Source organism: Corythoichthys intestinalis, chromosome 20 (assembly GCF_030265065.1).
Source record: "Corythoichthys intestinalis isolate RoL2023-P3 chromosome 20, ASM3026506v1, whole genome shotgun sequence".
NCBI classification, from domain to species: Eukaryota; Metazoa; Chordata; class Actinopteri; order Syngnathiformes; family Syngnathidae; genus Corythoichthys; species Corythoichthys intestinalis.
The window spans coordinates 2378078-2395060 of NC_080414.1; the positions used below are offsets into that span (position 1 = coordinate 2378078).

The 16983-nt window shown below is 38.5% G+C and overlaps 1 protein-coding gene across 3 annotated transcripts; it reads right to left on the reverse strand.

The window, feature by feature from the left end:
- Nucleotides 1-930: 930 nt before the first annotated feature.
- Nucleotides 931-13475, reverse strand: slc35b3 (solute carrier family 35 member B3). Of its 3 annotated transcripts, none has more exons than XM_057823750.1 (10): nucleotides 13228-13475; nucleotides 10611-10848; nucleotides 8793-8914; nucleotides 8541-8695; nucleotides 6508-6615; nucleotides 6328-6392; nucleotides 4197-4289; nucleotides 3979-4090; nucleotides 3737-3806; nucleotides 931-1604 (listed from the first exon to the last, which is right to left on the reverse strand). In XM_057823750.1, the coding sequence occupies exons 1-10, from the start codon at nucleotides 13242-13244 to the stop codon at nucleotides 1454-1456; spliced, it is 1131 nt and encodes a 376-aa protein (XP_057679733.1). In that variant the 5' UTR covers nucleotides 13245-13475; the 3' UTR covers nucleotides 931-1453. The 3 variants fall into 3 exon arrangements, with proteins under 3 accessions (XP_057679733.1, XP_057679735.1, XP_057679732.1); XM_057823752.1 differs by having other exon boundaries at nucleotides 6328-6425; nucleotides 13239-13474; XM_057823749.1 differs by having other exon boundaries at nucleotides 6328-6425; nucleotides 13228-13474.
- Nucleotides 13476-16983: the final 3508 nt, after the last annotated feature.

A 16983-nucleotide genomic window follows, 5' to 3' on the forward strand; every position in this document is an offset into this window, starting at 1 on the left:
CATGCATGAATCCCATGAGTTGTCTAATAGTCCTGCAGACAAGTGGAAATGCAGTGCGGGGGACGACCCGGGACCACGGCTATTTCCCAGCTATTCGGGGAGGTGGGCTAGCGCAGCCTACCCATCCTCCCGCAGCTCCAGCAAGGGGGTCGCCGCCATTCCCCAAGGATCCAGGGTGGTCCCCCAGACCATTCGCGTGTCCCATTAACTGACGTTCAGGGAGGGGATGAGGGGACGCGACGCGACGCAGCACCCCCCCCCCCCCCCATGTCTGCCCCCAGCACCAATCAGCCACTGCGGGACTCTCAAGGCCCACTTGGCCCGGGGCAGCACAGGATCCCCACTCGGAGTGGGCGACACCCAGCTGGCCGACCCGAGGGGTTAAGACTAAGGTGAACGCGCAGAGTTTAGCCTTTTGGCTGGGTTGTTGAGTCCCGCTGGCCCAAATCTGCAAAAAAAGACTGAATGTTTAACTAATCGTTGTCATTTTTCTCAGGAACCTTTTGTCGATTTGATATATGGTGACTTGCCTCCACGCCTGAGTCTATTTTCTGTTTGCCTTGCTGTTTAATTGCTGTCAACCTGAATAAAATGCCAACTTCGCTTTGAAGCCATTTTTCCAGCTTTCAAAATGGAGTCAGTACAAGGGGTTAAGACTAATGTGAATGCGCAGAGTTTGGCCTTTTGGCCGGGTTGTTGAGTCCCGCTGGCTCGGGTTGCTGGAGCTGGGCCAGCGCAGGTCCGGCTGGAGTGTTTCCGGCAATCTGGCTAAAAGGTCCGATTCCTTCAGAACAGCTTCCAAATGGTCACCGTGACTTTACATAGTTGGTGCACTCGTGACGTGAGTGTTTTGACAATAAAAGTGTGAGGATTAATTCTGTTTACTAAAAGACTCTCGGACTCCTAAAAGATTTGGACTTCCTTGACATGGGTATTTATTGTCTTTTATTGTAAAAAAAGAGCTGTAAGCCTTCATCCAAACAGTTAGCGGAGTGTGGTCGTCGAGTGCAACACTCCTAAACATCACCATTTGATGTAATGAGAGATTCTGAGTATTACAAAAAAACATTTATTTTTTTTATTTTTTTTTTAAATCTTCTAATCTTTCTGGCACGGGGTACAATGAAGTTCTTCATTCAGCCGCTTTTCTTCCCGCTTTTCCAGTGCAAAACTGATTTGGTCAGTAGGTCTTTAGTGTTGCTGCCACATTGGGAGTGTGTTGGTATACATATAAAAACAGCCTAACAAAGACACTAATCTCTTTTTATATTAACAGATCTTTTCATTTGGGGTAGTCTTAGTCTGCACAAATTTGTCTCCTGGTAGAGAGATACAAAATTCGGGCGTCATGTCAGTCACGTGAGATGGATTGGTGTGAAAAGACCACACATTCTTTGCTCCATCTTGATTGTATGAGACCCAACTTCATGTGACGGGATCCGTTGGGTACCTCTCATACATTTTGTGAATGAAGTTGGACTTTTTTCCCCGTTAGCAGCCATCTACTGAGGTCCTTGATGAAGGGAAACTTCATTTTGTCACGGTTTTTACTGTAAACATTCAAGAAGATGCCAAAAAGCACCAGAAGGCCGCCCCAGATGTACCTAAATGAGAAGTTTGGAGGGTGGTAAGGGAGGGGTAGGGTTGGAGGGGTGAAAGAGGATTAATATTCTATTTACACTGCTGGCCTAAAGTATTGGCACCCCTGCAATTCTGTTAGATAATGCTCAATTTCTCCCAGAAAATGATTGCAATTACAAAAGCTTTGGTTGTCATATCTTCATTTTTTTGCTTGCAATGAATAAACACAAAAGAGAATGAAACAAAAAAATTAAATCATTATCATTTTACACAAAACTCCAAAAATGGTCAGGACAAAAGTTTTGGCACCCTCAGCCTAATACTTGGTAGTACAACCTTTGGACAACAGAACTGCGAACAACCGCTTCTGGTGTCCATCAATGAGTTCCTACAATGCTCTGCTAGAATTTTTGACCATTTTTCTTTGGCCAACTGCTCCAAGTCTCTGAGATTTGAAGAATGCTTTCTTCAAACTACCATTTTCAGACCCCTACACAGGTGTTCTATGGGATTCAGGTCTGGATTGCGGGCCAGTCTCCAGTGCTTTCTCTCAAACCATTTTCTAGTGCTTTTTGAAGTGTGTTTTGGGTCATTGTCATGCTGGAAGACCCATGACCTCTGAGGGAGACCCAGCTTTCTCACACTGGGCCCTACATTATGCTATAAAATGTGTTGGTAGTCTTCAGACTTTATAATGCCATGCACACAGTCAAGCAGTCCAGTGCCAGAGGTAGCAAAGCAACCCCAAAACATCAGGGAACCTCCGCCATGTTTGACTGTGGGGACCGTGTTTTCTTTGAAGGCCTTGTTTTTTTCCTGTAAACTCTATGTTGATGCCTTTTCCCAGAAAGCTCTATTTTTGCCTTCCGAAATGTTTTTGGTTTTATTAGTTTTGGCAAAATACAGCCTGGCTTTTTTATGTCTCTAGGTCAGAAGTGTGGTTTTCCTGGGTATCCGACCATAGTAATTCAGACACCGACGGATAGTATGGGTTGACACTGTTATACCCTTGGACTGCAGGACAGCTTGAACTTATTTGGATGTTAATTGAGGTTCTTTATCCACCATCCACACAATCTTTCGTTGAAATCTCTCGTCAATTTTCCTTTTCCGTCCACATCTAGGGAGGTTAGCCACAGTGCCGCGGGCTTTACACTTATTAATGACACTACGCACGGAAGACGCAGGAACATTCAGGTCTTTGGAGATGGACTTGTAGCCTTGAAATTGCCCGTGCTTCCTCACAATTTTGCTTCTTAAGTCCTCAGAGAGTTCTTGGGTCTTTTTTCTCTTCTCCATGCTCAATATGGTACACACAAGGACACAGGACAGAAACTGAGTCAACTTTAATCCATTTTAACTGGCAGTAAGTGTGATTTATTTATTGCCACAGGTAAGTAATTGGTGCTGTTAATAACACAAATTAGAGAAGCATCACGTTTTTTTAAAAGGTGCCAATACTTCTGTCCGGCTCATTTTTGGAGTTTTGTGTAATATGATAATGATTTAATTTTTTTCCCATTCTCTTTTGTGTTTTTTTCATTGCAAACAAAATAAACGAAGATATTACTACCAAAGCATTTGTAATTGCAATCATTATCTGGGAGAAATTAAGCATTATCTCACAGAACTTTAAAGGGTGCCAATACTTTTGGCCAGCACTGTATGGGAAGACATTCTAAATTACCTATATAACTAAAGTCAATATATAATGCAAATTAGGTTGCTTAAAAGTGGGCGGGGCCAATTTCAGCATCCTGAAAAGTTGCTAGTGTTAATCTCTACCGTTCCTATGCAAACCTACTCCCTTGTTTGCCATTGACAATCAAAGCTATTATTATTTGAGCTCATGAATGGCAAATTTGCTTTCAAGTAAATTCATAGTTGCAGTTGCTGTGAGAGTTACGACGTACGAGTGAAACTCATGTTAGCAGTAGTACATGTAACCTTTTTGACAGAAACGATGAGTAAGTAAGTGCGCCAGTAAGAATCATTGATGGAAAGCAGAGGAGGAGTACATAAAGGTACAGCAATGGACTGAGGACATGAAAATGAGGGTCAGAAAAGGTAAAATCCCAAGTTTTCTTAGTCAAAGCAGAGTTCATTGGTCATGTAGTTGAACAAAGAAATACTGTCCAAAGGTGGGGGTACTTACTGAAAAGTGAAGGGCTTGGTGAAGAACACGAATGAAAGAACAATTGACATGGCTTTCCGCCCAGTGGTCACTGCAAATAAATACAAACGTAGTCATGGTCCTGGCAACAATGGTTACATTCTTTGATTTTGCTACTGCCTTCAAGCAAACTTTTAAAGAAGACTTTCTAACCTAGCTTTCAAAGAAGTTGGAAATGTTTGAAAAATCATTAAATTGACTCAAAAGCTGGAAAACTTACTGACCTGTAACAGCAACCAGAGCATCGAACAGCTTAATTAAGGCCAACACAAAGGAGATGCCAAAATAACCCGACAGAGAGAAAAGGAATGCATAACCGTACGTCTTCAGAGGTTCCTGGTGAAAGAAACAGATTTATATGGGATTCCATACGTTTTCCCCGTGATGAACTATTACTACCAAATGAGCTTTGCAATCAAGTTGAAATGATACGCAAATTCACCTTTGAACAGAAAGCCACTGCTGGTCCCAGCCCGCCCACACAGGTCAGCCCTGTCAGTATGTACACAAAGCCGATGGAGTACGAGTACAAAACCTGCAAACAAAGCAAACACAACTTTTTATGTGAGACAAAACATTTATGGCACACGAATTGCGGCCAATTGAGGGTTATATATTACCGTATTTTTTGGACTATAAGTCGCACCTGAGTATAAGTAGCACCAGCCATAAAATGCCCAACGAAGAGGAAAAAAACATATACAAGTCGCACTGGAGTATAAGTCGCATTTTGGGGGGAAATTTACTTGATTAAATCCAACACATAGAACAGATATTTCATCTTGAAAGGCAATTTTAAAAAAATACAATAGAGAACAACATGCTGAATAAGTGTACAGCATGATAATGTTACATGATGCATGAACAACGAAATGTGAACGTGGCCAATATGTTAACGTAACATAGCTATTGAGTTATTCAGATAACGATAGCATAAAGAACATGCTAACAAGTTAACCTAACCATCAGCGTCACTCCAAAACACCAAAATAGCATGTGAAATGATATAAAAATGTGTTAATAATTTCACACGTAAGTCGCTCCTGAGTATAAGTCGCACCCCCCGCCAAACTATAAAAAAACTGCAACTTATAGTCCAAAAAATACGGTAATTGGTTTTTTTAAAAAAAAATTACGCTAAGCTAAAGAGTAAACGTAACACGTACTAAAGCGCATTCATTTCCACAGCCATAGACTTCATAATGTATTGACGGTCAGATTGGTCATGCAATGCGCCTCGCATTCAAGTAGGGGGCCGCTCACATCAGGATTGTCTCAGGAGTGATTTGTTCGAGGATTAGAGGTAATTATTATATGTTTCATACCATGCATGCATTTTGAAACGTTGTGAAAAAAATACATGGGAGAAATTAGCCGCTACTGCATTAGCATCATAGTTCGCAATATTTACGTAAAATAAATGCGAACTGCACATTTTTTTCTTTGCTTTTAATCAAGAATCGAGGCTGTTTTGTGTCCAGATATATAAAGGATTCGGGGATTTAAGCATTTATTCGCATGAATTTTCACCGGAATAGCTGTGTTTACATCAGGCGGCCGCTAGCTACATTTACTAACAGGCTAGCATTGTACTTCGACAAATTTACATAAAATAAATGCTAACTGCACGTTTTTTTTTTCAATTCAATTCAATTCAATTTTATTTGTATAGCCCTCAAGGCAAGGCAAGGCAAGGCAAATTTATTTATATAGCACAATTCAACACAAGGCAATTCAAAGTGCTTTACATCACATGAAGACCATAAAAATCACATTTAAATCAACACAACGTAAAAACCAAGACAAATGATCGCAGAAGTCTCAAAGGGCTTTACAGAGGCAATATGATACACAATTAGAAATGAAGCAACAAAGATGAATAGATACAGTTCAAGTCCTGGGTATCCCCCTTTTTTTTGCTTTTACCCAAGAATCGAGACTGTTTTATGTCCGTATCTATAAAGAATTCAGGGATTTAGGCATTTTTTCACAAGAATTTTCAACGAAAAAAGCTCTTTGTCTGTGATTCCACTCGGTCAGCTTTCACAGCCTCGCCAACAATGCAGGCCCCCTATTTATCGGCCCCGCGCCCCATCAATAAATTATGAAGTCTACGCCACAGCATTAATATATTGATACAAACTGGGCCAACGGCAACTTTGTTAGCATTGTCAATGGTTTATTAGCAACCGAAGGCACACCACATGACTACTCTACTGCACTTTTCACTTGCCCCAAAAAACTGGTGCTTGCACTATTTTGATTTCAACAATATCATGGTGGAATATAGGCACTTTTCCCATAACTAAGTTGTTCTCTTAGTTTTCATGGAATATTTATTTGGAATACCTCGAAGTTGTTACATTTATCATTATTAAAGAATTCAGTGGGGCATCGCAATACAATTAGCCATATATGTTAAGTCAACGTCCAAATATACCGGTATTGGTATCGGATTTTTGGAGTCGGATAATATCGGGATATCGGTTAAAAAGTCATTATCGGACATTGTTACAATTTACCAAAATAGGCTTTTATGTCATATCAAAAAATGGAATTACGTCTTTAAATACCATTTCAGAATTGGAACCATTATGAAGTTTCATGGCTTTCTCCTGCACATTTCCAATAACAGCATCTGCACACAGTGCCACGGAAATTAGGAGAAAACCTGCAGATAAACAAACATCTTGAACATGCTGAAAATATTATAATTAAAAAAAAAAAAATTTCCCCTGTTTTCAAGAAATTACCTGTGACATTAAAGTTGGGCGCCACTCGGCTGTCAGCGAGCGTGAACCAAATGAGTCCGAAACTCATGCAGACAGCAGCAGACACGTCGACCACATTATAACGTTTACCTGAAATGCAGAGAGTCATTTTTAATAGAGGTCGAACGATATTCCGGACCGGTTTCAGAAGTTGTCCTTTTTAAAAACTTAACCATGATTACCACGACTTATGTGTGCGTCACAAGGAAGGTTGTCGGTTGCGTGTGGGCGAGCGAGGTAATTGCTTGTCCTGCGCTCAAGAACTGCTCGGAATTATAGCCATCATCGACTTTTGCTGTCCGTGACAATGTGGACCTTAGCACGTCTACTGTACATCATTTAATTAGACTCGTCAAGTGCCGATACACACGAAAGTATCCTTTCCATTTTATCCGTATGTGACGACCGTCAATCTTCTCCCTGTGCGTTTTATTCCAATACACTGTCGTGGACAGCAAGTTGGCTGATGGCTAGAAATCAGAGTAGTTCTGGAACGCGACATGAGCAATAACTCGCTTGCCTTCACTCGACTGAACCTTCCACTTACTTCTTCCTTTCTCCTGCAACTCCGCCTGACGACATCCGCGTGCTGTTAACAAGGCTGAGTGTCCTTAAAAAATATCGTCAGAGGCCATCCTAATAATGTCATAAATTATATATTTGGCATAGACTTTGTAATGATATTGACGGGACACATTCCCCAGACACTGCGCCACGCCTTAAAAGTAGGGCGTCGTTCCACACTCCGCTTCAGTCGGTTGAAGTTATTGTCAAAGACATGCAGCGATCCGGATTTAGGTTGAAAAAGTATGAAAGTTGTACTGCATACAAACAGGAAGGATTGTCTCAGGAGTGATTTGTTCGAGGATTCAAGGTAATCATTATATTTTTCGTACCATGCATGCATTTTGAAACTTTGTGAAAAAAATCAATAGGAGAAATTAACCACTATGGCAGTGGCGTCATAATTCGGAATATTTACATAAAATAAATGTTAACTTCCCGGTTTTTTGCTTTTAACCAAGAATTGAGACTGTTTTACGTTCATACCTATAAAGAATTCAGGGGTTTACGCATTTATTCACAAGAATTTTCACCGTAAAAAGCTCTTTGTGGTGATAAGGCGGCACAAAAGTGGCTTAAACTAGCAACATTCTTCGATATATTTACGTAAAATAAATGCTAACTGCTCGCCTTTTTTTTTGCTTTTAACCAAGAATCGAGACTGTTTTACGTCCATATCTAAAAAGACTAAAAAGAGGAATTTAAGCATTTATTCACAATAATTTTCAACGTAAAAAGCTCTTTGTTATGGTAGGTAAGGCGGCCACCACATTGGCTAATAGACTAGCATCATTCTTCGACATATTTACGTAAAATAAATGCTAACTGCCCGTTTTTTTTTTTTTTTTTGCTTTTAACCAAGAATCGAGACTGTTTTACATCCATATCTATAAAGAATTTAGGGATTTAAGCATTTATTGACAAACATTTTCAATGTAAAAAGCTCTTTGTTATTGTAGGTAAAGCGGCAGCCACATTGGCTATCACACTACCATCATTCTTTGACATACTTACGTAAAATAAATGCCAATTGCCCATTTTTTTCTATATATTTTTTTTGCTTTTAACCAAGAATCGAGAGTTTTATGTCCATGTCTATGAAGAATTCAGGGATTTAAGCATTTATTCACAAGAATTTTCAACATAAAAAGGTCTTTTGTCTCTATTTCCACTCGGTCAGCTTTGATGGAGATAGGCCCCCTATTAATCGGCTCAAGCCCCGTCAATATATTATTCTCCTTGCAAGTTTCTAAAAAAGTCGATTGCCTTCTCTCCTTATTTCGTGTTGTGTTTATCAAAGTATTCCAAAGGATTTGTGTTTGAATTTGACAGTCTGACCAACAAGGAGTCCTACAATTACCAGTCTTGGTGGATGATCGATCACTCACTGAGTTTTTGTCCGAAGAAAATAATTCTGAAATCAACTCTTGTACAAAAAAAGATAAACTGACCTTGTAAAAATACACCTCCGATCATGACAGGAATGAGTTTACAGCATTTAAAGATGATCTGTGTCGGGTAGTTCAAGTAACCCAGGGACGTGTTCGAAAGGCCAATTGTGCCTACTGTTAGAAAGGCAAGGACCATATACGTCTTCCCAGGTATCCTGGATTATGAAGAAGGAAAAAAAAAAAAAATTCAGGAATTTAAGCCAACCGAAAACCTGAAATTTGATTTTTTGATACAAATAAAGCTGTTGGTACCTCCTGCGTTTGTCTTGAGTCAGCTGAAGCTCCATGAGTCCGAACACAGAATACAAACCAAACTGGACCAGAGTCAGATACCAACCAAAGGGCTTGAACCCCTCCACAGAAAATATTAACTCCTGAGCAGCAAGACAAATGAACATGGTTACAATAAGAGTTTTTGACACATTCAAGTATTACAAACTAGTGCTGAAACGGTTAATCGATTAACTCGAGGAATTTGATCAGGAAAAAAGCTTTGAATCAAATTTTGCTGCTTCGAGGATTCGTTTAATTAGAATGACGTTGTAATGGTTTGTTTTGAAAGTGCTGCATGTAGTTTAATTAATTTGGGTGAATACACTGCCTTCTAGTTGCAAATGTGAATATGCCATAACTCGTCAAACATGGCTAAATCCAGCTGCTCCCAGTTAAGACCAACATGAGGTATGTTTTTGTTTGGGGGTAATATGTTTGAATTTGTTATTTCGTTTGGAAGTATATTTAGTAGTTTTTATGGGAATATATTTTTGAACTGAAAAAAAAAATGGCATTTTTTAGCATTTAACACAGCAGACGTTTGCTTCGTAATTTTTCTTTTGTTGTATTTAGATCCTTATTTATTCATTTTTAATATTGTTTGAGGCTAAGCTCGGGTATTTTAATTTATTTTTAAATGCATTTATTGCTCGTCCTTACATTTATGTATCCGCTAAGGGTACATTTTGTATGGCTGCAGCTGTCCATTATTTTAGTAGTCATTAATCAGTAATCTGTCAAATAGTTATTTCGAGTAATCGAGTCATCGGGTTGGGAAGATTTAGGTACTATTATGTTGCAGAATAAATTTTAGGAGATGTAAAACAAAGGCTGTCTAAGATTGCACTTTTCAAAAGAGCATGAATGCGAATACAAAATGAAATTTTTGAACATTTCTTCAAATTATGCAGAACTTTAATTTAAAAATTAATCGAAATACCCGAGTTTAACCTCAAACGGTATAAAAAAAACAAAATAAAATGAGGATTTGAGTACAACTGGCAAACTTACATAGCAAAAGTCCGCTAGCTTAAATGCTATAAAAGGCTAACTTTTTTTTTTTTTACAATGCTCTTATTAAATCGTTCAAACACATATTCCTAACAAAAAATGGCTAAATTTACCTATAAACTAAATTACGAATGCATTAAAAATCATATTAGCTCAGACAAAAAAAAACAAAAAAACTTATGTTGGCCTTAACAGGGAGCAGCTGGATTGAGCCATGTGAACTAAATTATGTTATATTCACTGTTGCAGCTGGAAGGCACTGTATTCACCCAAATCAATAAAACTGAATGCACACACTTTCAAAACAAACCATTTCATAGCCACTGTAATTAAACGAATACTCGAAGCAGAAAATTTTGATTTCAAGCTTTTCTCTCATCAAATTACCTGAGTTAATCGTTTAATTGTTGCAGCACTACATTTTTGGATGGCGACTTTTACTTCTACTTGAGGAATATTACTTTGAAGTAACGCTACTCTTACTTGACTACAGTTCCTGGGTACTCTAAGCACCTCAGATTATAAAGACAGCCCAACCCACATGCCTGAATGGTTGAAGAATCATGTATTTCATGCAGATTGTGGACAGAATAAAATGTGAATCGGCCCACCTGACACAATTTGATTTTCATATTTTATACGTACAAAGACTCGTCATTTGAGCAACGCGAATTTGAAGTTACTTCATCTTATTGGGGCATCTCTACTTTCAACACAAAAAGTCACACGTCATTTTCTAAGCACCAACTTGTTAGCTTATGTTATGCGTTGTATGTTTCTTCTTACCTGTAGGTATCCATATATCAGGTAAAAGAAGAAGACTCCAGCCACACAGATGAAAAACTGTGTAGGGGTACTGTAGTTGCTAAGGCTGATTCCCAGAACCCGTAGTTCCTCCAGTGACTTAATATGAGGAGACATCACTTCTGTGGATGACGGGATCGATATTGAAAGGTGCTTCCGCGAACTGTTGTACCCTACTAGGCCATATTTAGCACTCATTGTGTCCGGGATCCACTTGTAGCTGTGTGAAAACGAGAGCACAATCGATCAATTTCATATTGCTGAGGTAAAGTACCTGACCCTATTTATTTTATGCTAATGAAAGGGTTAACAGCTGATACTGTCCTGTGTTAAAGGGATTGTCAAATGGAGGTCAATAATAATACATTTGATTTGGCCAGAGAAAAGTGTGTTGCTAACAAGTCTGCCAAATTTTAATAGTCAAAGTCAGCTTTATTGTCATGTTCTTTATATGCACAGGTCATATGTTTCTCTCTATCCCTATCAAGGACACAGACACAAGACTAACAGTTGCCAAGACATACATTTTGACAGCTTTTCATGAGTGTATTTACTTTCATTCTTTACTCTGTTCTTGGTTTTTAACATGATGCACAACTCTAATTTTAATTATTAATATAATTGTAACATGCATTTATACATTTAAAAAGATTTATGTCTAAATTTTGGGGGGATGGAACGTATTAGGGCATTTACATGGAAAATATGTCTCTACCTACAATATTTTCAAGTTAAAAAACAACTTACAGAATCAATAAATTCCGAAAATAGAGGTGCCACTGTATTGACTGACCGACCGACAGACAAATAAGAACTAATACACTTCAGATACCTTCATTTGACTTTTTTGTCATAACTGACATTATACATAAACGCTCACTTTTCATTATCCAAATCTGTGTTGAAACAGTTTGTTTGTGTATTGAAGCTCAGTTTTTAACATCGAAACATATGTAAATGCCATGATGCAACCTACACGGACCACATTAAATGTAGTTTAAAAAAAATAAATGGCAAGAAATAAATTAAACGGATTTTCGTTTCACAACAGATGCTGATCAAATATTACACTATGTAATAACCAGTGTTGTTAATAACGGCGTTACAATATAACGGCGTTACTAACGGCGTTATTTTTTTCAGTAATGAGTAATCTAATTAATTACTTTTCTCATCTTGGCAACGCCGTTACCGTTACTGAGGCGGGAAAGGCGTGCGTTACTATGCGTTACTAAGTTGGTTGAATAAAAAAAAGTCTGAGAGAAACGGACTCACGGGGACGAGAGCAGAGCAGGAGTGGGGAAGACGCCGTTGCAACCGCGATGCTAGGTGGCTCCAATAATACCTGACTGCAGCCATAGCCGACAAACTACACCCACATGACACGGTAGATATCATATTATAGAACTAGATGCAAAGGCAGACACTGCTGCATTGCCAACATGTTTTAAGGACTACATGCGTTTGTAAACAGCCGCCATCTTAAAGCAGTAAACCTCTCAGGAAGGCCCTGATGTAGAGATCCTTCCTAGCGAACCTAAGTAATTTTTTTTAATCTAAAATGCTCCTAAATCGGCAAAATCTTAACTTAAATCTATCTTTAAATGATGAAACAATTTTAAAACTTACACATGTTTAAAGTAGACAGAAGGGAACTAATGCAATAACGGGAGAAATTTTAACAACTTTAACGAATGATTCACAACTTTAAATGACTTCCACACATAGCAAAGGTTACTAGCTAGTTATCGCAATACCCTTGTGTCTAGTTAAGTGGAGGGTAAAGAATTGGGCTAGGGCCAATTGTCCCCCAAACCCTTTAAGCTTCACATTGTGTGACCTGTGTTTTTTTTTTTTTTTTTTTTTTTTTGAGGAAAAAAAAAAATACCACTAGTTACTTTGCCAAGTAACTAATTACTCTTACATTCAGGTAACTGAGTTACTAACGCAATTACTTTTTGGGAGAAGTAATTTGTAACTGTAATTAATTACTTTTTTAAAGTAAAATTAACAACACTGGTAATAACAGACATATATTTAGTTTTTTTTCTTTTTAGGACGTAGTTACACAGTATTAGACATGTAGTGTCTTTTTGAAAAAAAAATTTATTATCATCATCATCGGTATCATTGACGGTTACAAGATGTGACATGATAAACCCGAAGGAAGAAAAAAAAAAAAAGAACCGAAGAATAAAGACAAGGGCTGATGTCTTCATATTCATTGCAAACAACCATGCTAGCATCTGTCTAAATGTAAAAAAAATTAAGTAAACCATTACGTTAATTTACATCTAAGTTTAAATGGAGCACGAAACGCTACTTTATGACGATGTCAAGAATGTCATGGTATATGTGGGGGATATGCGGGGATATGTTTATGTTAAGAATACCGGAAAAGCATGTACTGTAGTCAGTGACACATGCACACTGTTACACGTTCACCATTGGCTAGGCTACATCGGCTACGGACCATGATCACACTCGCTGTCATTCCAGTTACAGCTTACATTTGAGCACCAATATGAATTTAAAACACATATCATGGCAATACGATTCAAAGCGTTTTGTAAAGTTGAATAGAATACCAAAAAGTCACCTGGCCGTTACCTTCATAAACACTTCCTGGTATGTGGATGTGGATTATGTTGCTTTCGTGAGGCTATTCGGGTAAAAAGCATATCTTCAAACATCTTGGCGTCATATTTACTGCTGATGAAACCTGTTATTAATCCCGTTTGGCGGTGTCAAACGGCCAATTTGTTAAAAACATAAGCGGTTTGGATAGCTGCATCACCGGAGGCAGCCAACAACTTCCGGAATTCGGTGACCTCTGAACTGTACTGCTATTGGTCGCCCTGAGTGCACGCCCTGCACTAGGCATTGGCCATGGAATTAAAAGGCATATACCCACATTTCTTGCCCAGCATTAGGAATGTTTTAAGGGAATGCAGGCTACAAACTACATGAGAGTGAAGTAGAAAATAATTAGGTAAAATATCGAGCTAAAATTTATGAATTAAAACCATGCGCCATCTCTCTAGCCAACTGTACTGTAAAGAACTCAGTGATAGGTTCGGAATTATATAAATGGCGGAAAACAAAGACAAGGCTAAAAAAAAAGAAGTTTCTGCTCTTGCATCCCCTTTTAAAATAAACTGCTGTGGCAAAAGAACTTTTGTGTTTGATAGAACAATATGATGCCATAGCAGATTCATGGCGCAATAAGCCCCCAAACTATTTTTAATTTTTCCGTTTTACCCTTTGTCGCATTTCCCCTGATATTTTAGATGATAATCAACCCAAACAAAGAAAAATTGAGAAAAAAAAAAGTTGGGGAAAAAAAACGTGAAAAAAACATGTCTGCTAGTGTCTTTTTCCAATGCTAAATCTAAATAAATATATTGAACACACACACCCACACATACGCACACACACACACACATTTCCCCCCCCTTTTTTCAGGGCACTGCATCGTGGTTTTTCACTTATCGCGGCAGGTTCGGGTCCCCATTAACCACGAAAAACGAGGGATCACTGTATATATTTTTGGGGATTTCTTTAGCCTAGTGTGGTTATGTAATATGTTATAGTACAGTATAATAACAACAGTTCATATGGATAACTTTGTGCTGAGAAAAATAAATAAATAAAAATAAAATCAAACATCGTAAGCAGTTACTCACAATGTTACGTATTACTTGAATATTTTTTTCACTAAATGCTTTTATACTTGAGTACATTTTATGAATGACTCCTTTTACTTGAGTAATATTCTTTTGAAGTAACACAACCTTTACTTGAATACAATGTTTGACTACTCTACCCTCACGCACTCAGACATTTCATCATGTCGAACAAACGCCGATAAATAGCTTGAAAAAAAAAAATGAATATGTTCAAAAGTGCAATTCTTTAGCATTCTGAAAAACAAAGAAATGAATAAAAAACATTGTGGTGGTCAGTAAATGTTACTTTTACAGAGGAAGTGCAGGGAAATATATATGGAATCACTCCATTCTGAGGAAAAAAAATATGGAATCATGAGAAACAAACAAAGAAATAACAATCAAAACACATCTCTAGTATTTAGTAGCACCACCTTTGGCTTTTATGACAGCTTGCAGTCTCCGAGGCATGGACTTGATGAGTATTCTTCGTCAATTTGGTGCAAACTCTCTTTGATTGCAGTGGCCAGATCATCCTTGCAGGTCGGAGCCTTGTATGTGGACCATTTTTTTCAATTTCCACCGTAGGTTTTCAATAGGGTTGAGATCTGGGCTATTTGCAGGCCATGATATTGACTGGATGAGTCTTTCTCCAAGGAATGCTTTCAGTTTTCTCAGTGGTGTGATGCATTGTCATCTTGGAAAATGACAAACATATTTTCAATTGAAGGGATAAGAAAGCGGTCTAAAATTTCAATGTAAACTTTTATTGAAGATTTAACCACAGCCATCTCCCCAGTGCCTTTGCCTGACATGCAGCGCCATATCATCAAGGACTGAGTGAATTTTGTTTTTTTCTTCAGGCAGTCATCTTGGTAAATCTCACTGGAACAGCACCAAACCAAAGTTCCAGCATCATCACTTGGCCCAATGCAGATTCTTGCCTCTTGACAAGGACTGAGTGAGTGCTCGTCCAAGACTAGTGATTCCATACTTTTTGCTAGGGGTTGTAGTAACTTGAGTAGTGTTTTCACCGAACACCTGTACTTGAGTAAATTTTTTGAATTACTACTTTTACTTGAGTAATATTATTTTGAAGTAACACTACTCTTACTTGCGTCAAAATTTTGGCTACTCTGGTCATATCATATAAATGCATTTCCATGCTGTTTATTTTATATATTTATTTATTTTCCCCTTTCATCCCACCTCTCGGCCTATATCCCTCTGCCTTTTTTATTTTACCGGCCCAGCTAGAGGTTAATACACTCTCGGAAGGCATTATTTCCTTCTCTGCCCTCTGACAATATAAAATTTCAGAATGGACAGCTCAATCCCTCTTCCATCTCAGATTTGATTGTAATGGTATTGCCTCCTGTCCCTGCGAGGCCCCTGTCACCTCGCCAACCAGGCCTTTATGACACTAACTGGCTACTACAATTTTTCCATCTATTCAAAGAAATCTGTTAATAACTCATTTGGAATGAGCCTCACCCCTAAGCTCACAGTGGTCACATTGTACAAAGGAAAAGGCTGAATGGGAGATGGAAAAGGTTAATGAATCCCTTAAAATTTACAGTCTGGAAGCCTTTTGCTCTCTTACTGCATTCTTGACGAGATGAAAAAATATTATATTTACAACCTCGTGCGGAGGAAGTGTTCAGCTTAGTGCCCATTTTTGCTACCCAACTTTACAAGTGTAGCCATTTGTCATGCGTGATGGATTCATGCATATTACAAAACCTATTCCCTTCTTCCGATCCTGTTAAATAATACAATAATTATTTACTGATTCATAAAAAAGAAATGTATGTGTAGGTAATGGCTTTGTACCACACCGCCGATCCTGTAATAAATAAGGTATTTGAGGGGGCAATGTGTGAGAATGTAAGGGATAATGCAGAGGCAGATGGAGACAAAAAAATGAATATAAAACTAGAAACTGCAATTTCTGGAGAAATTACTCTGGGTCTTTGCTGTGTGGAGATACAGATCTTAGCCCTGCCCAGGTTGATTTGGGGACATTTCGGGGACAATATCATGTCACTTCCTGTTGATTTGGGGACATTTGCTTTTTTTTGCCATTGAAAATGAATGAGAAATTTGGACGTCCATGGCCGTTAATGGCATCGACTTACAACTGCGTGAATGAAATCCAAGTACATTGGCATCAATAGAATTGACAAATATGGCCGCCAATGGCATTAAACTAGGTAAATGCTATTTAAAATAAATGGGAAATTTGGACGTCCGTGGCCGTCAATGGGATCGACATCCATATGCGTCAATGGAATCCAAGTACATTGGCATCAATAGAATTGACATACATGGCCGTCAATGGCATCTGTCTAAATTGGCCCAATGCAATGTTAATGCCAATGGAAATGAATGGGAAATTTGGACGTGCATGGCTGTCAATGGCATCGACTTACAATTGCGTCAATGTAATCCAAGTACATTGGCATCAATTGATTCGACAAACATGGCCGCCATGGCATTAAACTAGGTAAATGCCATTTAAAATAAATGGGAAATTTGGACGTCCATGGCCGTCAATGGCATCGACATCCATATGCGTCAATGGAATCCAAGTACATTGGCATCAATAGAATGGACATACATGGATGTCAATGGCATCTGTCTAAATTGGCCCAATGCAATGTTAATGCCAATGGAAATGAATGAGA